The sequence below is a fragment of the Sciurus carolinensis genome, chromosome 3 (assembly GCF_902686445.1).
Source record: "Sciurus carolinensis chromosome 3, mSciCar1.2, whole genome shotgun sequence".
Taxonomy (NCBI): domain Eukaryota; kingdom Metazoa; phylum Chordata; class Mammalia; order Rodentia; family Sciuridae; genus Sciurus; species Sciurus carolinensis.
In genome coordinates, this window is record NC_062215.1 from 61,002,426 (window position 1) to 61,024,473 (window position 22,048).

The window sequence follows — 22,048 nt, forward strand, 5'->3', positions numbered from 1 at the left end:
TGCTCTTCTGGAGAGATTGTGAAGAGAAGCCACACAGTGAGGGAGAATGTTTTTTTTATGTTTTTTTTTTTTGAACTGGGGTTCGAACCCAGGGCTTTGCAAATGCAAGGCAGATGCTTTGCCACTGAGCTACATCCCAGCCCAGTGAGGGAGAATTTGAGACTACAAATTCAGCTGAACCAACCCCCAGTTGATGCTAGGACCATTGACAAGGACAGCATAACAGCTGGGCTGATTACAACCGACTGCAAAACTGTGAGTAAATAAAATGGTAGTTATTTTAACACATATGTTTTGGAGTGGTTACACAATGGATAATGAAAACATCTCCTGAGTTTTCCTTGGACTGGTACACTCAATTTTGCAAAAAGCTGAAGTTTCCATTCTTTACTTTCTGCTATTTCCCACTTAAAAAATTTTTGTACATGGACAGCATGCCTTTATTTTATTTATTTTTATTTGGGGCTAAGGATGGAACCAAGTGCCTCACAAGTGCTAGGCAAGCACCCTGCCACTAAGCCCCAGGCCCAACCCCTATTTCCCACTTTTATAGTAATAGTTTGTCAGAAGCTTTTGCATTTACCTGGGCAAGCCATTGTTTTATTTTGTTTATGAGGTGCTGGTAATGAAACCCAGGGCCTTGTGCATACTAAAAAAGAGTACTGTACCACTGAGCATACCCCCCTTTTTAAAATTAAATTAGAGGTTCTAGGTCCTGATGTTAGATTGTTAACTTTTCTGTTTCAGCAGTAAAATGGGAAGGCTAACCTCACTCTACTTAACCAGGGGGTAAAAGTGAGTATAACCTAGCTGAAAATGAAAAGCATTAACAGAACTTATGGCTTAGTAGACAGGTGGGGAGATACAAAGAAGGTGAACTCTATGTCATCTGAATGTAAGATTTTGAGAATGACTTCACATCTCTGATCCTCAGTTCTTTCACTGTAAGTGAAATAATAATTCCCCCATCTCACAGGTTTATCTCTGATGAATAAATGTTGTATCACATAGAGCTCTGCTGTACAATAAGTGCTAACTGCCCACCCATAAACCCAAAGCCTTCATATTCTAGCCCAACTCCAGAGTGCTTTAGTAACCCTAAAGTGGGGTCCAGAAGGTCACTTAAAAACAAAAGAAAGCTGGGTATGGTGGCTCATGCTTATAATCCCAGTGGCTGTGGAGGCTGAGGAAGGAGGATCACAAATTGGAGGCCAGCCTCCTAATTCAACATGACCCTGTTGCAAAATAAAATATAAAAAGGGCAGCCGGCGGGAGTTTCAAGATGGCGGCCTAGAGGGCAGCTGCATTTCACGTTGCTCCAGGACGCAGGATTCAAAAGAGGAGATAGTGAGAGACTTGGGACCAACTCAAAGCCGCCAGGTGAGTCTCTCCCGTTGGGGAGGCGTCCCGGATGGGGCGGTAGCCCAGGAACGCAGGGAATTTGTGAAGTGGAGTTGCTCGGCGAGACGCCCCTCCCCCCGCTGGAGTGGTAAACACGGACAACTGGGATCATCGTAGAGGAGGCGGCTCAGCACAGTGCTTGGACTCGGAGCAACCACTGGGGCTCCGGGCGGCTGTCTGAGGAGGAGCTGCGTGGTGAGCTGTTTAGACCCAGAACGACCGCTTCTGAACACTGGGGGTTGCCCGGAGGAAGAGGAGAAGCGCGGGGGTCGCTTGGTCTAGGAGTGACTGCATCGGAGCCACAAGCGGTTGCCAGAGGAGGAGCTGCATCACGAGCTGTTTGGACTCAGAACGACCGCTTCTGAACACCCGGGGGGTTGCCCGGAGGAAGAGGAGAAGCGCAGTGGGTCGCTTGGTCTAGGAGTGACTGCATCGGAGCCAGGGGCGGTTGCCAGAGGAGGAGGCGAGTGGTGAGTTGATTGCACTCAGAGCGACCACTCCTGAACACTGGTGGCCAGCCTGGAGGAGGAGCGCGGTGGGTCACTTGGTCTCAGAGCCACCGCCCCTGAACACCCGGGGGGCTACCCTGAGGAGGAGGAGGAGGAACAGGGTGGGTCACTTGGGCTTGGAGTGACTGCCTAGGGCTACGGGAGGTTGGCGGGAGGAGGAGACACGAAGTGAGTTGCTTGGACTCCTAGTGACTGCGTCAGAAACCGGGCTGCTGTCCGGTGGAGGAGGTGTGTGGCGGGTCTCTGGGTCTCTGAGCTATTGTACAGGGCTCCAGGTGGTGGCTCAGAGGAGGGGCCGCATAGCCAGGTGATTAGGTGCAGAGTAGGGTCCCAGGAGCTAGGTGGCTTCTTGCTGGAAGAGCCGCACAGAGACACGCCTAGGGGCGGAGCGAAGTTTCCAGGACTGCGGGCAGATTATCTGGGAGAGGCAGCCTAAGGAGACTCGCCTGCGAAGGGTGAGGCTCCCAGGCCCAGGAGGTAGGTCCGGGCCCCTGGGAAAGTTGCAGAGGAAGACAGCCCAGCCCAGGCGGTAGTTGTAGATTGAGGGGAACCTCTAGGAGGGGAACTGACCAGCCAGATGTTCCCACCGAGTGAGTCTTCCCTACCGGGAGAGGTTTTCCCACAGGGATGGTTAAACCAGAGACACAGGCACAAATAGGCCTTGCCTCAGCCCACAGCCTAGTTCCCCGTTGGATGACCATTGGTCAACAAGTGGAGACACCTCTGACCACTAGCAGGGAATATACGCCACCTGAGGGTCACCACCCTAGAGAGGCAGCTCCTTCGTGGAGCTCTGCATTATCAACTTCCTCCAAGACTTCAGGCTACTGAAGGATAAGAGGGGATATACTAGCATACTTCAGGGACATTATAAGTTGATAGAGGAAATCTGCAATATCTTAATGACCCACTGATTCCTGAACAATATGAGAAAACAAGGGAAGAAAAAGCCCCTAACAAATCTAGATGTTACATCAATAGAATCCAACGACATCATGGCAGAAGAAATGACAGAAAGGGAGTTCAGAATGTACATAATTAAAATGATTAGGGAAGCAAACGATGAGATGAAAGAGCAAATGCAGGCATTGAATGATGAGATGAAAGAGCAAATGCAGGCATTGAATGATAGCACCAATCGACAGTTGAAAGAACAAATACAGGAAGCAAAAGATCATTTCAATAAAGAGTTAGAGATATTGAAAAAAAACCAAACAGAAATTCTTGAAATGAAGGAAACAATAAACCAAATTAAGAACTCCATAGAAAGCATAACCATTAGGATAGAACACCTGGAAGACAGAACTTCAGATATTGAAGACAAAATATTTAACCTCAAAAACAAAGTTGAACAAACAGAGAAGATGGTAAGAAATCATGAACAGAATCTGCAAGAACTATGGGATATCATGAAAAGGCCAAATTTGAGAATTATTGGGATTAAGGAAGGCTTAGAGAAACAAACCAAAGGAATGAACAATCTATTCAATGAAATAATATCAGAAAATTTCCCAAATCTGAAGAATGAAATGGAAAATCAAGTTCAAGAGGCTTATAGGACTCCAAATACACAAAATTACAACAGACCCACACCAAGGCACATTATAATGAAAATACCTAACATACAAAATAAAGACAGAATTTTAAAGGCTGTGAGAGAAAAGAACCAAATTACATTCAGGGGGAAACCAATATGGATATCAGCAGATTTTTCAATCCAGACCCTAAAAGCTAGAAGGGCCTGGAACAACATTTTTCAAACTCTGAAAGAAAATGGACGCCAACCAAGAATCTTATACCCAGCAAAGCTTATCTTCAAATTTGACGATGAAATAAAATCTTTCCATGATAAACAAAAGCTAAAAGAATTTACAAAAAGAAAGCCAGCATTACAGAACATTCTTGGCAAAATATTTCATGAGGAAGAAATAAAAAACAAAGAAGCAAATCAGCAAAGGGAGGAATTATCCTAAAGGAACTGTCAAATAAAGGAGGAACCAAGATGTGTCAAAAAATAAATAAATAAATAAATAAAATTTTAAATATGAACCAAATGACCGGGAATACAAATCATATCTCAATAACCCTGAATGTTAATGGCCTGAATCCATCAATCAAAAGACATAGATTGGCAGATTGGATTAAAAAGAAAGATCCAACAATATGTTGCCTGCAAGAGACTCACCTCATAGAAAGAGATACCCATAGACTAAAGGTGAAAGGATGAGGAAAAACATACCATGCACATGGACTCAGCAAAAAAGCTGGAGTATCCATCCTCATTTCAGATAATGTGGACTTCAAGCCAATGTTAGTCAGAAGGGATAAGGAAGGACATTTCATACTGCTTAAGGGAAGCATAAATCAGCAAGATATAACAATCATAAACATCTATGCCCCAAACAGTGGCTCATCCATGTATGTTAAACAAATCCTCCTCAATTTTAGAAACCAAATAGACCATAACACAATAATACTAGGTGATTTTAACACGCCTCTCTCACCACTGGACAGATCTTCCAAACAAAAATTGAACAAAGAAACCATAGATCTCAATAACACAATCAATAATTTAGACTTAACAGACATTTATAGAATATACCATCCAACCAAGAGCGAATACACTTTCTTCTCAGCAGCACATGGATCCTTCTCTAAAACAGACCATATATTAGGCCACAAAGTTAATGTCAGCAAATACAAGAAGATAGAGACACCACCTTGTATTCTATCAGATCACAATGGATTGAAGTTAGAAATAAATGAAAGAGTAAAAAACAGAAACTACTCCAACACCTGGAGATTAAACAATATGCTATTATATGATGAATGAATAACAAAAGATATTAGGAAGGAAATTAAAAAATTCTTAGAGGTAAACGAGAACAAAGAAACATCATATCAAAATCTCTGGGACACTATGAAAGCAGTAGTTAGAGGAAGATTTATTTCATGGAGCACATTTAATAAAAGAAGTAAAACTCAAAAAATAAACGACCTAACACTACAGCTCAAAACCCTAGAAAAAGAAGAACAGACCAACACCAAAAGTAGTAGAAGACAGGAAATAGTCAAACTCAGAGCTGAAATCAACAAAATTGAAACAAAAGAAACAATACAAAAAATTGACAAAATAAATAGTTGGTTCTTTGAAAAAATAAACAAAATTGATAAACCTTTAGCCACACTAACAAAGAGAAGACGAGAGAAAACCCAAATCACTAAAATTCGGAATGAACAAGGAAATATCACAACAGACACGACTGAAATACAAAACATAATTAGAAGCTATTTTGAAAATCTATACTCCAACAAAATAGAAAATTTCGAAGACATCAACAGGTTTCTAGAGACATATGAATTGCCTAAACTGAATGAGGAGGACATAGACAATTTAAATAGACCAATTTCAAGTAATGAAATAGAAGAAGTCATCAAAAGCCTACCAACAAAGAAAAGTCCAGGACCAGATGGGTTCTCAGCCGAGTTCTACAAAACTTTTAAAGAAGAGCTCATTCCAATACTTCTCAAAGTATTCCATAAAATAGAAGAGGAGGGAACCCTCCCAAACTCATTCTATGAAGCCAATATTACCCTGATACCTAAACCAGACAGAGACACATCGAGGAAAGAAAATTTCAGACCAATATCCTTAATGAACATCGACGCAAAAATTCTCAACAAAATTTTAGCAAATCGCATACAAAAACACATTAAAAAGATAGTGCACCATGATCAAGTGGGTTTCATCCCAGGGATGCAAGGTTGGTTCAACATCAGGAAATCAATAAATGTAATTCACCATCAATAGACTTAAAGTCAAGAATCACATGATTATTTCGATAGATGCAGAAAAAGCATTTGATAAAATACAGCACCCCTTCATGCTCAAAACACTAGAAAAAATAGGGATAGTGGGAACATTCCTTAACATTGTAAAGGCCATCTACGCTAAGCCCATGGCTAATATCATTCTAAATGGTGAAAAACTGAAAGCATTCCCTCTAAAAACTGGATCAAGGCTGAGATGTCCTCTTTCACCACTTCTATTCAATATCGTCCTTGAAACTCTAGCCAGAGCAATTAGACAAACCAAAGAAATTAAAGGGATACGAATAGGAAAAGAAGAACTCAAACTATCCCTATTTGCTGATGATATGATTGTATACTTAGAGGAACCAGGAAATTCCACCAGAAAACTGTTAGATCTCATAAGTGAATTCAGTAAAGTAGCGGGATATAAGATCAATGCACACAAATCTAAGGCATTTCTATACATAAGCGATGAATCTTCAGAAAGAGAAATTAGGAAAACTACCCCATTCACAATAGCATTGAAAAAAATAAAATACTTGGGAATCAATCTCACAAAAGAGGTGAAAGACCTCTACAATGAGAACTACAGAACACTAAAGAAAGAAATTCAAGAAAACCTTAGAAGATGGAAAGATCTCCCATGTTCTTGGATAGGAAGAATTAATATTGTCAAAATGGCCATACTACCAAAAGTTCTATACAGATTCAATGCAATTCCAATTAAAATCCCAATGATGTACCTTACAGAAATAGAGCAAGCAATTATGAAATTCATCTGGAAGAATAAAAAACCCAGAATAGCTAAAGCAATCCTTGGCAGAAAGAGTGAAGCAGGGGGTATCGCAATACCAGATCTTCAACTCTACTACAAAGCAATAGTAACAAAAATGGCATGGTATTGGTACCAAAATAGAAAGGTGGATCAATGGTACAGAATAGAGGACACGGACACAAACCCAAATAAATACAATTTTCTCATACTAGACAAAGGGGCCAAAAATATGCAATGGAGAAAAGATAGCCTCTTCAACAAATGGTGCTGGGAGAATTGGAAATCCATATGCAACAGAATGAAACTAAACTAAACTCTCACCATGCACGAAACTAAACTCAAAATGGATGAAGGATCTCGGAATCAGACCAGAGACCTTGCATCTTATAGAAGAAAAAGTAGGTCCAGAGCTTCAACATGTCGGCTTAGGACCAGACTTCCTCAACAGGACTCCCATAGCACAAGAAATAAAAGCAAGAATTAATAACTGGGATAGATTCAAACTAAAAAGCTTTCTCTCAGCAAAGGAAACTATCAGCAATGCGAAGAAAGAGCCTACAGAGTGGGAGAAAATCTTTGCCAATCATACTTCAGATAGAGCGCTAATCTCCAGAATCTATAAAGAACTCAAAAAACTCTACACCAAGAATGCAAGTAATCCAATCGACCAATGGGCTAAGGAAATGAATAGACACTTCACAGAAGATCTACAAGCAATCAACAAACATATGGAAAAATGTTCAACATCTCTAGTAATAAGAGAAATGCAAATCAAAACCACCCTAAGATTCCATCTCACCCCAATTAGAATGGCGATTATCAAGAATACAAGCAACAACAGGTGTTGGCGAGGATGTGGGGAGAAAGGTACACTCATACATTGCTTGTGGGGCTGCAAATTAGTGCAGCCACTCTGGAAAGCAGTGTGGAGACTCCTTAGAAAACTTGGAATGGAACCACCATTTGACCCAGCTATCCCACTCCTTGGCCTATACCCAAAGGATTTAAAATCAGCATATTACAGAGATACAGCCACATCAATGTTCATAGCTGCTCAGTTCACAATAGCCAGATTGTGGAACCAGCCTAGATGTCCTTCAATTGATGAATGGATAAAGAAATGTGGTATATATATACAATGGAATATTACTCTGCCATAAAGAATGATAAAATTATGGCATTTGCAGGCAAATGGATGAAACTGGAGAATATCATGCTAAGTGAGATAAGCCAATCTCAAAAAACCAAAGGAAGAATGATATCGCTAATAAGTGGATGAGGACACACAATGGGGGGTGGGAAGAGTTAGTGTTAGGGTTAGAGTTAGGTTTAGGGAGGGGGCAAGAATGGAGGAAGGAAGGACTGTATAGAGGGAAAAGAGGGGTGGGAGAGGTGGGGGGAAGGGAAAAAATAACAGAATGAATCAAACATTACCCTATGTAAATTTATGATTACACAAATGGTATGCCTTTATGCCATGTACAAATAGAGAAACAACATGTATCCCATTTGTGTACAATAATAAAATAAATAAAAAAAAAAAAAAGGGCAGCCAGGAGTGTTGTCCCACGCCTTTAATCCTGGTGGTTCTGTAGGTTGAGGCAAGAGGATCACAAATTCAAGACCAGGTTCAGTAATTTAGTGAAGTCCTAAAAAACTTTAGACATTGTCTCAAAATAAAATAAAGCTGGGCACAGTGGCGCTGGCCTCTAATCCAAGGGACCAGGAAGTTGAGGCAGCAGAATCGCAAATTCAAAGCCAATCTCGGGGACTGGGGAGATAGCTCAGTCGGTAGAGTGCTTGCTCTGCAAGCATGAGGCTCTGGGTTCGATCCCCAGCACCGCCAAAAAGCCGCCAAAAAGCCAGTCTCAGCAATTTAGCAAGGTCGTAAGTAATGAGGCCCTATCTCAAAAAAAAAAAAAAAAAAAAAAAAAAGTCCCCCGGATGTGGCTCAGTGGGTAAGTGCCCCTGGGTAAAAAATAAAAGGTCTCAGCATGTGGTAAACTGACCCTGGATAAAATCCCCAGTACTCTAAATGTGGCAAACTGACCCTGGATAAAATCCCCAGTACTCTATTTAAAAATAAATAAATAAATAAGACGGGCTCGGGATGTAGCCCAATGGTAGAGTGCTAGAGTATTCCCTGTACCGCAAAAAAACAAAACAAAAATGCCATATTTTCTAGAAGATTCGAGAACCGGTTCCCTTTGCGCCACACTGCAAAGGACTCTGGTACCAATCCGCAGCTTTCTGTCAAAAAGGAGCTCCAAATTCCAGGTATCGCGACAGTTTAATCTTCCTTCAGAATAGGTCATAGATACCGCGAGAGGAAGTTGTCCAATCACGAGGTTAGATAGCTTCGCAAGATGGCGGCGCGCTGGGAGCGTAACATCTGCGTTTCTTGGAGCTTCACGCTGCGGGTGGCTTAAGATTCTGAGATTTTTACAGGCCCACACCAGGCACCTTGTCGGTCAGGAACATCGGTCTCAGAGGTGAGTCTTTCCATCTCTTTTTGCGGGTTCGCGATCATGGGTCACATCGTTAGCCTGAGCTCTGTAACAACATGCCATGGATCATTTTGGGCTCGCGCGGTATGCTTTCTTAAGGGTCTCGAAAGGAGACCTAATGCAGGTGGGTGTTTACTCGTCCGCTCCCGTGTTATGGGTGGGTGGGTGGGAGGTGAGAGAGTGGGTTGAAGTAGGGAAGACCCTCCGGGGCTGGTATTAAAGAGAGATCTGAAACAGAGGCGGGAAGACAAACGGAGTGTGTAAGATGAGGATGTGGACGGAGTGGAGGAGCTGGAGAACTGGCAGTGGTGGGACAAGTGAAGAAAGTCGGGCTTATGAGGGAAGGAGAGAAGAGAAAACGGAGGTTACGAGCGAAGTGGAAGAATTCGACTTTCAAAAAACAGAATTTAGTCAATTTTACAAGCTTACATATTGAGAGAAATGGTAGTTGAAAGTTAAGGGTTATGAGGAATCAAGGAAACAGCAGCATAGAAATGAGAAAAGTCAAAGAACGTCCGTGCATCATCCTCAAGAGTACAAATACTTTAGCTTTCTGGACTGACTCAGGTAACCCGGGAGAAAAGGTTCCAGCCCTTGAGCTGAGCTTTTTTTGAGACTCAAGATGGGGGCTGCCAACTCAGTAAGGGTTGACCTTGACAGTCAAAAGAATCCCCCGCGCGCCCCTCACCCGCCCCATCGTTCTTTCAATCTACAAATAGTAACGTGCCTGCTCTCCTAGGCCCTGTTTTAGTAATGTTCTGTGATATCAATGAACAAAGCACACAAAATATTTTTCCTCATGAAGTTTACTGGCAGGGCGGATTTTAAAACATAAGCAAAATAAATGTCTAAGGGGTACTCTATGTAGAAGACTAAAGCTAGGAGGTAAAATAAAATGTGTTCATTCATTGCACCTTTAAATGGGATACTTAGGAAAACTGTTAATGACCAAAGACCTGAACAAAAGGTGAGGGTACTTTCAGTGTGTATATTTCTGGGGGAAAACAAACAGTTCAGGCAGACTGACAGCAAGTGCAAAAGCCCTAGGACATGAATGTTCTAGACTTGATAGACAACAGCAAGAAGACCAGTGTGGCTTCTTTATTCTAGAGCAGAATAAATCTGGAAAAGTAGATTAGGTTAGAGAAAAGTGGGGAGTGACAAATGCCGATGTCAGGTAAGAGTTGACACCTGGACTGGGGTTGTAGCTCAGTGGTGGAGTGCTTGCTTTGCAGGTATGAGGCAGTGGGTTCGAGCCTCAGCACCATATAAAAATAAATAAAATAAAATAAAGGTATTGTATCCATAAAAAAGAGTTGATACCTTAATTTGGTCAGGTGTCACCTTCTCATTGACATTTGTTTCACACATGTTCAGAGTGTCATGTTGTATGTGCACTGATGTCAGCTGTGTAGTCTTTATTATTATTTTTTTTTTTAGAGACACGATCTTGCTAAGTTTCTTAGAGTTCACTAAGTTATTGAGGCTGACTTTGAACTTGTGACCATTTTGCCATATGTGTGTGTGTGTGTGTGTGTATATATATATATATATGCATATATACATACTTACATATATATAAATGCACATATACACACTTTTTTGTACAAATTGTTTTTATAATCATTTGTTGATGGACATTTGGGTGTTTCCACCATTTTACCTTTGTGAATAATGCTGCATTGAACATTGATGTACATAGATTTATTTGAGTTCCTGCACTCAGTTTTTTTGGGGATATATGTTAGAGTGTAATTACTAAATTACATGTGGTAATTCATTTTTTCTTGGTACGGGAATTGAACCCAGGGGTGCTTAACCTCTGCGCCACTTCCCCAGCCCTTTTTATATTTTATATAGAGACAGGGTCTTGTTAAGTTGCTTAGAGCTTTGCCAAATCGCTGAAGCTGACTTTGAACTTGATATCCTCCTGCCTTAGCCTCTCAAGTTGCTGGGATTACAGATATGTGCCACCGTGCCAGCAATATGGTAATTCCTGTTGAGTTCCCCGCCCCCCCCCCCAAAAAAAAACACAAATCCACTTTTAGTTCTTTACTTTTCATTAGTTTAAATACTTGAAGGGTACAACATCACATAGCTTCTATGCCTAGTGGGCTTAAGAAATTTGCTTTGGAATTTGGCATGAACCGTGTCTCTGTTTCCAAGGGTACAAGCTACCTTTTCCTAGGTACTCTGGTTTTATTCAGTTTGCAACCAGAAGTTACCGTGTTGTTCTTTGCTTTGTATATACAAGCGTATCTCTTGCCTAGTTAGAATTCAGTTTCATCTCAAGCATAAATACCTTCAGTTTTTTTTGATGGTGGTGCTGCAGATTGAACTCAGGGCCTTGTGCATCGAGGTGAGCACTCTACCTACTGAGCTATATCCCCAGCCTGATACCTTCATTTTTTTTTTTAGTTGTAGATTGACACAATGATTTTATTTTTATGCAATGCTGAGGATTGAACCCAGTGCCTCACACATGCTAGGTGAGTGCTCTACCACTGAGCCACCACATTTTAAGAAGAGCTAGGTGTTCCCTTTTGTTCTGGGGACTCCACTTACAGCCAGCACAAATGAACTTGCACCCCGGGCTTCCAAACTTTTTTTATTTTTATTTTTTTTGGTGCTGGGGATCGAACCCAGGGCCTTGTGCTTACAAGGCAAGCACTCTACTGACTGAGCTATCTCCCCAGCCCCCAGGCTTCCAAACTTTTTGAAGACCTGTTCTCAGTAGGGCTATACTGGCTCCAAGATGGCAGAAAGAGTCTATGTTTAGCTTGTTAGTTTTTTTTTTTTTTTTTTTTTTTTTTTTTTTTAGCAGTGCTTGAAGCTTATGTTTAACTTTATTTTTAAACCTTTTTTGGGTACCAGGGATTGAACCCAGAGAGTCTTCACCACTGAGCCACATCCCCAGTGGTTTTATATTTTATTTTGAGACAGGGTCTTACTAAGTTTCTGAGGCTGGCCTTGAACTCCTCCTGCCTCACCCTCTGGAGGTGCTGAGATTACAGGTGTGTGCCACTGTGCCCAGCCTGTGTTTAGAGTCGCCGAACTCTTTTTTCCACAGCAGCTATGCCATTCTATTACTTTCCTACCAGTAATGCATGAGGTCTTCAGTGTCTGTACATCCTTGCAAACACTTGTTTTTTGTTTTCTAATATTTGTTTTTTGATTATAATAGGTATCCCAGTAGGTGTGAAGTGGTATCTCCTTGTGATTTTGATTTGTATTTCTCTAATGACTAATGGTGTTGAGCATCTTTTCATGTGCTTACCTGTGTTTGTTTTCAAAATGTTATTTCTACTTTCTGAATTGACTGGAAAAGATGTGTTGGCTATAACTGTTGACTTGGCTTCCATAACCTTTCCCTATCAATGTTTTTCAACTAAATATGCTGATCTTTTCCCCTTTTTTTCTATTTTTTTTTAAGATGGCTCCGAGTAAATCAATGCATGAAAGAAATAGATACAAGGACATACCTCCTGATTTTGCTTATCTGGCATCCAAATACCCAGATTTTAAGCAGCATGTTCAGATAAATCTGAATGGAAGAGTAAGGTAGGTAACAGATGAAAAGTCATCAGCCACTGCATCATTCCAATATGATCTGAATGGGCATTATGTAATGAAAAACAGGCTAGACTGATAGAAGTAGACATTTCATTAAACATTTCGTGTGATCTTGGATAATCACTTAATCTTGGGTCTCTCTCTCTTTTTTTTTTTTTGTATTGGTGACTTAACCCAGGGGAGTTGTACCACTGAGCTATATCCTCAGTCCTTCCCCCTACCCCTTCTATTTTTTATTTTGAGACAAGGACTCACTAAGTTGCTGAGGTTCTCACTAAATTGCCAGGGCCAACCTCAGATTTGTGACCTACCTTCCTCAATCTCTTAATGACTGGGATTATAGGTCTGTCACTGTGTCTGGCCTCAATTTTTTTTATTTTTATTTTTTTATTTTATTTTTTATTTATGAAATGAAAGGATTGAACCTGATGATTTTGAGCTTTTTTTTTAGTTAAATTTTTTTTTTAGATGTTCAAATCATTGTTTACAGAGATCTCAGAGTGACTATAGAGACTAAGATTGTGCTCTATATCTAAGACTGGTGAGACTCTAAAGGCATTATTTTAAGAAGTGCATGTTTATCTTTATCAGCTAGGAAAATAAAAATCAGAGTATCAAAACTGATTTCACACATATTTTACTTAAGATGTTGCTACATTTAAGTTAAAAGGTTAATTATAAGGTACTGTTTCTTTTGTACTAGGGATTGAACCCCGGGGTACTTTACCACTGAGCTATATCTCCAGTCCTCTTTATTTTTATTTTGAGAGAAGATCTTGCTAAGTCCTATTGGCCCAGCCTCCCAAATTGCTGAAATTACAGGTGTGTGCTCCCATATGTGGCAAAAGGTTAATTTTTGAAAATTAAGAAAATAGGTCTGGGAATGTAGCTCAGTGGTAGAGTGTTTGCCTTGAATGTGTGAAACCTTGGGTTCAATCCCCTGTAAAACTCTTCCCCCAAGCAACAACAACAACAACAAAATCTCTAGCAACCCCCCCCACCAAAAAGGAAAAAAATGTATGTATGAACATCTTAGGAAATGGCAAAAATTATGATAAAGCATGGGATGTATGTACTGATATATGTATTATACCCATGAAAAGGAGTCATCTTTGTGTTCCTGAACTCTGTGGCACTTATATAGGGAATTGGAAAAGCAAGCCTTTTTGGAAAGTGTGGTGATTCACCTTTGGGGAGAGAGAGGAACCGTTTTTTTTTTTTTTTTTTTTGGTACTAGGAATTGAACCCAGGGACGTTTGACCACTGAGCCACATCTCCAGCCCTTTTTAAATGTTTTATTTAGAGATAGGGTCTCACTAAGTTGCTGAAGGGTGATCTTGAACTTCTAAGTTGCTGAGGGTGATCTTGAACTTGTAGTCCTCCTGCCTCAGTCTCCCAAGCTGCTGGTATTACAGGCATGGGCCATCATACTCAGGCAGCAACAGGGTTTGAGGAGAAGAGAGAAATAGGATCACAGAGTTTCAGGCATTTTGCCAAGCACTGTCCTATGGCTTTAGAAATGGAGGCGCTAGGGTAGGTCTTAACATGAGCGCCTTGATACTCTTAAAATCACATTAATGTTTTTTTAAAAAATAGGTTTGAGTGCTGGGGATATAGCTCAGTTGGTAGAGTGCTTGCCTTGCAAGCACAGGCCCTGGGTTCAATCTTCAGCACCGCAAAAAAAAAAAAAAAAAAAAAAAAAGGTTTCCATTAGTTTTTCTGGGATATAATTTTGATCCTTAGCTTGCATGAGATTCCTAGAGGTATCCGTGATACCAGATCTCTAGAGTATGCAAAGGTTGAGAGCAAGTGTCCTAGAACTATGGTTTCCAAGCTTTTACGATTATCTGCTCCACTCAGTTAAAAAAAATTGAGCATAGCTGATAAGTAAAATCTTATACTGTGTACTGTTGCTATGTAAGCACATTTGAAAGCATACTTTGAAACAAATTGAAAATATATTTAAATGGAAATTCTAACATTTTCTTTGCATTTGGTCCCTTATTTTGGAGATCACTTCAAATGGTTGAATTGGCATTTTTCTTTGTTTATAGCATTCCTACCATTGTTCTTAAACCTTTGGTTCATAGGTACATGTGTTAGTCAGTGTTCTGGTACTGTAAAAGATACCTGAGATAAACCAACTTTTAAACAGTAGTGCATTGCTGGGCACAGTGTACACACTTCTATTCCCACTGGCTCTGGAGCCTGAGGCAGGAGTATGGCAAGTTCAAAGCCAGCCTCAGCAATAGCAAGGCCTTAAGCAACTTAGTGAGGCCCAGTCTCTAAATAAAATATAGAAGGGCTGGGGGTGTGACTCAGTGACTAAGTGCCTTGAGTTCAATTCTCAGTACCATAAAAAAAGAAGAAGAAGAAGAAGGAAAAAAGCAGGGTATCATGTCTGGGAGTCTGTGGTGGGGCAAAACTGCTCATCCTTAATCACCTAAAATCTCCCAGTAGGTCCTTCTTCATAATGGCTTTACCACCTCCCAGTAGCAACAAACTGGAGAGCAAGCTTGTAACGCAGGGCCTTTGGGGGACATTCCCGATCTAAATTATAGCACTATGTATGTGAATGTTTGTTTTCCCTAGTATCTTTGGGGAAGATACAAATTTTTCTTCTCCGTATCTACTATTGTTTTCTTCTCTATACCTACTATTGTACTTAATTATTTAACTAAAATGTGTTAATTAGCCACATTGTGCTCAGTGCTTGGAAAACTAGGATAAACTACAAAAACGATGCCACATTTGGAGCTTACACACTGGTGGGGAAAGTGGGCAAATACATAAGCAGTTAAACTTGCAGTGTGGCACAGTCTGTGGGATATACATGGTACTCACATAGAAGGAAGATCTGATCCCAACTTGGAATTAGAGAATGATTTGAAACAGAAACGGTGTCTTGGTTGTGTTCTGAAGAAGAAGTAAGTGTAGGCCAGGTAGAAGAGTTCCAAGCAGAAGGAGCAGCATGTGCACAGAGCTCTGAGTAGTAGTGGAACCGAAAAAGTTGAGCATGCTCAGGGTGTAGTGGACAAGAAATAGGTGATGAGGCTGGGAGGATTATACTTAGAGTCCTTAACAAGGCCCACTAAGGAGTTTGGAATTTATTTTAACGTATTACAGAGTTATTGTCCTCATCCTTATCCACTAGTTTTAAAGCAGGGCAATAATATGTTCAGAATTTTGTATTCTAGGAGCATTGTGGAGGACAGATACAAGAAGAGTTGAGATGGGATAAAGAGAGGTAGGTAGGAAATTGTTTTAGTAACACAGATTAGGTGTATTGGTGACCTGACCAGGTAGAGACAGTAGGGATATAGATCTGGGTGAGAGAAATTCATGGATAGAATAAGTAAGACATGGAAATGAAGGAGAACAAAAGAGTTACGTATGGTATTGGGGTTCCACCTCACCAAGAGGATAGATGGTAGGGACATTTACTGGAGTATAGAATCAATGAGGGAGGAAATGGTTATAGGGAGATGAGTTTTTAAGATTTGAGTACATTGAATTTAAGAAGTCTATGAAATACTCAAATGGAATATTTTATAGTAAATAAAAAAATAGAAGTCTGAAGAGAAGGACACAGCAGTGAAGGTGGGATGGCTTTTGAAGCTGAATACCAGAGATTGAATAGAAGTGGGGAAGGAATTCCAAGTGTAGAACATAGGCGTGGTAAGTTTGGAGAATTTTATGTAGATGTTGCTGAAGTGGATATAGGATTGCAGGTTGGGGAATAACAGAAGGCAAGACTGAAAGGAAACAAAGACCATATTACAAAGAGCCTTTCATAGCATGCCAGTTAGAATGGACTTGATTCCTCAGACCTTGAGGAGCCAGAGGAAGGTTTTTTTCTCCCAGTTCCCTGAATTGAACCTAGGCCCTCAGATGTGCTAATAAGTGCTCTGCCACTGAGCCACATTCTTAGCCCTCTGAGGCTTCTAAGGTAAAATATAAGCCGGGTGCAGTGGTGCGTGTCTATAATTCCAGCAGCATGGGAGGATAAGGCAGGAGGATCACAAGTGTGAGGCCAGCTTCAGCAATTAGGAGGCTTTAAGCAATATAGCAAGATTCTGTCTTAAAGTAAAAAATAAAAAGAACTGAGTGGTTAAGTTCCTCTATGTTCAATCCTTGGTAACAAAAAAAAAAAAGATGAAATATATATTTTATTTATATATGTATGTATGTGTTTTAATCACTAAGAGAAGACCAAATAGATCTGTTATCACAACATAGCCAAATGGATTAAAGGTACCTGGCAAGTAATGTTAAAATCAATGAATATAAAATATCAACAAATATTTGTTGGGTATATGAGAATAATTTCTCTATTAAACAAGATACTCCTGGGTACATTGGTGCAGGCCTGTAATTCCAGTGGCTCAGGAGGCTGAGATAGGAGAATTGCGAGTTTAAAGCCAGGTTCAGCCATTTAGCAAGGCCCTAAGCAACTCAGTGAGACCCTGTCTCTAAATAAAATATAAAAAGGGGGCCTGGGGTTGTAGCTCAGTGGTAGAGCACTTGCCTAGCACATGTGAGGCACTAGGTTCAATTCTCAGAACCACATAAATGACATACTGTATTAGTCCTTCTTGTGCTGCTATAATAGAATACTCGAGAGTAGGTAATTTATAAAGAATAGAAATTTATTGATTTTTAATAATTTTTAGTTGTAGGTGGACATAGTACCTTTATTTATTTGTTTAAATGTGGTGCCAAGGATCAAACCCAATGCCTCACATGTGCTAGGCAAGTGCTCTACCACTGAGCTACAACCACAGCCCTAGAAATTTATTTCTCAAAGTTCAAGAGGCTGGTCAAGATCAAGGCCCCCGCATTTGATGAGCACCTTCTCACATAGTGGAAGGTAGGAGGAGGGGACAAACCCATTGGAGCAAGTTCTTTTTATAGTTGCTTTAATCGTTTATGAGGGCAAAGTCCTCCTGACCTAAATACCTTCTGTTTGTTCCTACTTCCCAACACTGTTAAATTAGGGATTAAGTTTCTAACACGTGCGTTTGGGGAGATATATTCAGACCATTAGCACATACCTAAACAGTATTACAGAAAAATGAAAAATAAAGAGATCAGAATTGTATTCTAGTTAATAAAAGTTCTTTAAATCAAAGTAGAATAGAAGGCAGAAAAGTATCAGATTAGAAAAAGAGGGTGAGGTGGCTGCTATTAAAAGAAAATGAGGGTGAGTTTATATCAATAAAAATATACTGGTGAGGATGTGGAGAAAAAGGAACGCTTACATTCTGTTGAAAGGAATGTAAATTGGTATAGGCTCTATGAAAAACAGTATGGAGGTTGCTCAGAAAATTAAAAATAGAACTACCATAAGGTCTAGTTATTTCATTCCTTGGTGTATGTCTGAAAAAGATGAAGCCAGCATATGAAAGAGAGAGCTGCATACAATGATTGTTGCGACATCACTCATAATAGCTAAGATATAGAATCAGCCCAGGTGCCCATCAACAGATGAATGGATAAAGAAAATATGGTATATATACACAATGGAATATTGTTGATCCATAGAGAAGAATGAAATGTAGGAAAATGGATGTATACAGATGGCTTCATGTTAAGCAGAATAAGCCAGATAGAGAAGAATGGCTATCATGTTTTCTCTCATATGGAAACTAAAAGCAAACAAAATAAGAATTGAAAGTAGAAAAGGGATTATTAGGAACTGGGGAGAGAGAAGAGAGAAGAGACAGAAAATAGAAGGGTGGATGGATATGATCAGCACACAATGTTTTACACATGTGGAAATATCAGTGTTAATAATGAAGACTTTTGGACTGGGGCTCAGTGGTGGAGCACTTGCCTTGCATGTGCAAAGCACTGGGTTTGATCCTCAGCACCACATAAAAATAAATAAAGATATCGTGTCCATCTACAACTAAATAATATTTTTTAAAAAATGTGTTTGAATCCAGATATTCCGGTACACCCTTATAATCCTAGCAACTCAGGAAACGGAGGCAGAAGGCTTTCAAGTTCAAGGCCAACCTGGGCAACTTAGTGAGATGTTGTCTCAAAATAATAAAAAGAACTGGGGATGTAGCTCAGTGGTAGAGTGCCCCTGGATCCAATACCCAGTTCTGGGGAGGGGGATAAAAGATATATGTATTACATAACTATACGTAAATAAATGTATCTAATAATTAAAATACATTTGATGTAATTCATAGACATTTTCCTTACATTTCTAACCAAGTAGGCAGAAATAAAGAGGAATGACTCTTACAGACTTTCAAAGTCAAATGATCCGTGAATACTTCAGACAATTACATAAAAATACTTTTTGTATGCTATCTTCTTCTTGAGGAGGAAGACTTAAAATTTTTAACAGTAATTTACAACTTCACAGTTGTTTTGGTCCTGAGATGGGATCTCATTGTGTTGGCCACGTTGTTATTGATACCTTGGACTCAGGTGATCTTGCTCTCCTGCCTCAACCTCCCAAGTGCTGGGACTATAGGTGCACACCTCAATGTGAATTACAACATCTTACAACAACATCACTTTTAATGCACTCATTGACCAAAACAAAATTTTCACAGGCTTTTTTTTTTTTTTTTTTTTTGGTACTAGGGCTTGGACCCAAGGATACTTCATCAATGAGCTATATCCCCAGCCTTTTTTATTTGTTGTTTTATAGAGACAGATTCTCACTAAATTACTTAGGGCCTTACTAAGTTGTCCATGGTGTCCTTAAACTTACAATCCTTCTGCCTTAGCCTCTTGAATAGATGGAATTACAGGAATGCTGCCACTGTACCTGGCTATTAATGAATTATTATTATGTATTTTATTTTTGGGGTACTGGGGATTGGACCCAGAGGTTCATTACCACTGAGCAATATCCCCAGTCCTTTTTTTTTTTAAATTTTTTATTTTAAGATAGGGCCTCACTAAATTGCTGAGTCTGACTTTGAACTTGTGATCCTCTTACCTTAGCCTCTCAGCCACTGGATTACTGGTTGTGCCTCCATGTCTGGCTAGAGTTTTAAGTGTACAATCAATCCAATGTTTTTCTAACCACAGTAGTGTATAGCAGATCTCTAGAACTCATTCATCTTTTTTTTTTTTTTTTCGGGGGGGGGCATGCTGGGGGTCGAACCCAGGGCCTTGTGCTTTCAAGGCAAGCACTCTACCGACTGAGCTGTCTCCCCAGCCCCCTATCTCCCCAGCCCCCGATTCATCTTGTATAACTAAAATATTTTACCTGTTGTTGAGCAAACTCCTGAGTCTTCTCCCCCAACCCCACCCTGGCAACCACTATCCTGTTCTTTGTGTCTATAATTATTTTAGGAGCCTCATGTAATTAAAATCATATGGTTATTTATTTATTCCTGTCACTGACTTATTTCACTTAGCCTGTCTTTAAAATTTATCCATGTTATTGTATATTGTAGAATTTCCTAAGGCTGAATAATACTTATATTCCAATGTATATACATACCACAGTTCATATATCCATTCATCTGTTTATGCCCCTGTGTTTCATCTACCACTTGAGTATTTTGAATAGTGCTACAGTGAGCATAGATATGATGGTATCTCTTTGAAAGCCAGATTTCAGTTCTTTTGGATAAATACTCAGAAGTGAGATTTGCTGGCTCATGTTAGTTCTAAATTTGATTTTTTTGAGGAATCTCTATACTATTTTCCATAGTGGAACTATTTTTGGGTAGCCACCAACAGCATAAAAGCATTTCAACTTTGCTGTATCCTCACCAACACTTGTTGTCTGTAATTTTTTTGATAGTAGCCATTCTAACAGGTGTGAGGTAATATCTCATTTTGGTTTTGAATTACATTTCACTGATGATTAGTGACTTTGAGTATCCTTTCATGTATATTGCTCAGAATTGTATGTGTTAGGAGAAATGTTTATTTAAGTCCTTTAGCCATTTTAAAATCCAGTTATTAGGATTGGGGTTGTAGCTCAGTGGTAAGGCACTGGGTTCCATCCTCAGTACAACATAAAAATAAATAAACAAAATAAAGGTGTTGTGTTTATCTGCAACTAAAAAATATTTTTAAAAAATCAAGTTATTAGTTATTTCCTTTTGAGTTGTAGGATTTCCTTATATATTTTGGAAATTAACTCCTTAATCAAATATGGAATTTGCAAATACATTTAATGGATTGCTTTTTCATTCTGTTGATTGTTTCCTTTGCTGTTATTTTTTCTTAAGTACCAGAAAAAAATATATAGGTGAATATCTATATAACTTTGGGTATAGGGAAGCTCTTTCTAAGCATATGGTAAAGGTAGAACTCATGAAAGAAAAGAGAAATGGATTCAACTACATAAAAATAATTTTAGCCAGGCACAATGGTGCTTGCCTGAATTCCAGCTGCTCAGGAGGCTGAGGTGGGAGCCTCGCAAGTTCAAAACCAGTCTCAGCAATTTAACCAGGCCCTAAGCAATTCAGCAAGACCCTATTTCTATATAAAATATTAAAGAAGGGACTGGGGATGTGGCTCAGTGGTTAAGTGCCCCTGGATTCAATTCCTAGTTTAAAAAAAAAAAAAAAAAAGTTTAACACATAAGGAAATACATAAGTAAAAGATGTCAAAACAGTATAAATACACCATATGTCAAGGAATTAAGTTCCTTTATATAGAGAACTCTAAGAAGACAATAAGAAAAAAGAACAAATCAGTAGATAAAAAGATTAAGGCTAGGCATGGTGGTATGTGCCTGTAGTCTCAGATGCTTGAGAAGCCGAGAAAGGAAGATGGCAAGTTTGATGCTGTCCTGGGCAACTTAGTGTTTTAGTGAGGGTCTCTGTCTCAAAATAAAAGAAAGAATTGGAGATGTAGTTCAATGGTAGAGTATACCCGGTTCAATCCCCAATAATTTAACAGCAAAATAAATAAATAAATACATAAAAATTTTTAAAAATTTGCATAAAACTAGGCAGTTCAAATTCACAAAAGGAGAAAGACAAATGGACCAGATTAGCAAAGATAAAATACTAGAGTATCTATCAATAGCAAAAATGCAGTTGAATAGGTAGTGTACAGTGCTGGTATAATTGCAAAATAAAAAGTTCCAAAAAACCAAAACATACCTAAATGAAACTGAGTATTGGGCTGGGGAGATAACTCAGTTGGTAGAGTGCAAGGCCCTGGGTTTGATCCCCAGCACCGCAAAAAAAAAAAAAAAAAAAAAAAAAAAAAAAAAGAAACTGAGTATTTGAGGATGTTTCTTTGAAGTGTGTTTATAACAAGGAAAATCAGAAATAAATAAATATCTACCATACAGGTTCTCAGTATACAAGGGAATACCATGTAGATTATAAAACATAATTGTGTTTCAAGCCAAAACCAGAATATTTGTGCTGACATACCACATATAGGTAGGGAAAAGATTATGAGCTCTGATGTTCAATGTGGTTTAAAGTAGTTGTTTCTGAAATAGGCAAAAGAAATTTTAAGAACTT

General features: G+C 39.4%; 1 protein-coding gene across 1 annotated transcript in view; it reads left to right on the forward strand.

Annotated features, from left to right (window-relative positions):
• Positions 1-8,850: 8,850 nt before the first annotated feature.
• Mettl16 (methyltransferase 16, N6-methyladenosine) overlaps positions 8,851-22,048 on the forward strand; it is a 63,399-nt gene continuing 50,201 nt past the window's right edge. Inside the window, exons 1-2 of the mRNA XM_047546628.1 lie at positions 8,851-8,990; positions 12,439-12,566. Coding sequence (XP_047402584.1) covers positions 12,439-12,566 — 128 coding nt within the window. The 5' untranslated portion in view covers positions 8,851-8,990. The remainder of the gene's footprint in view (positions 8,991-12,438; positions 12,567-22,048) is intronic.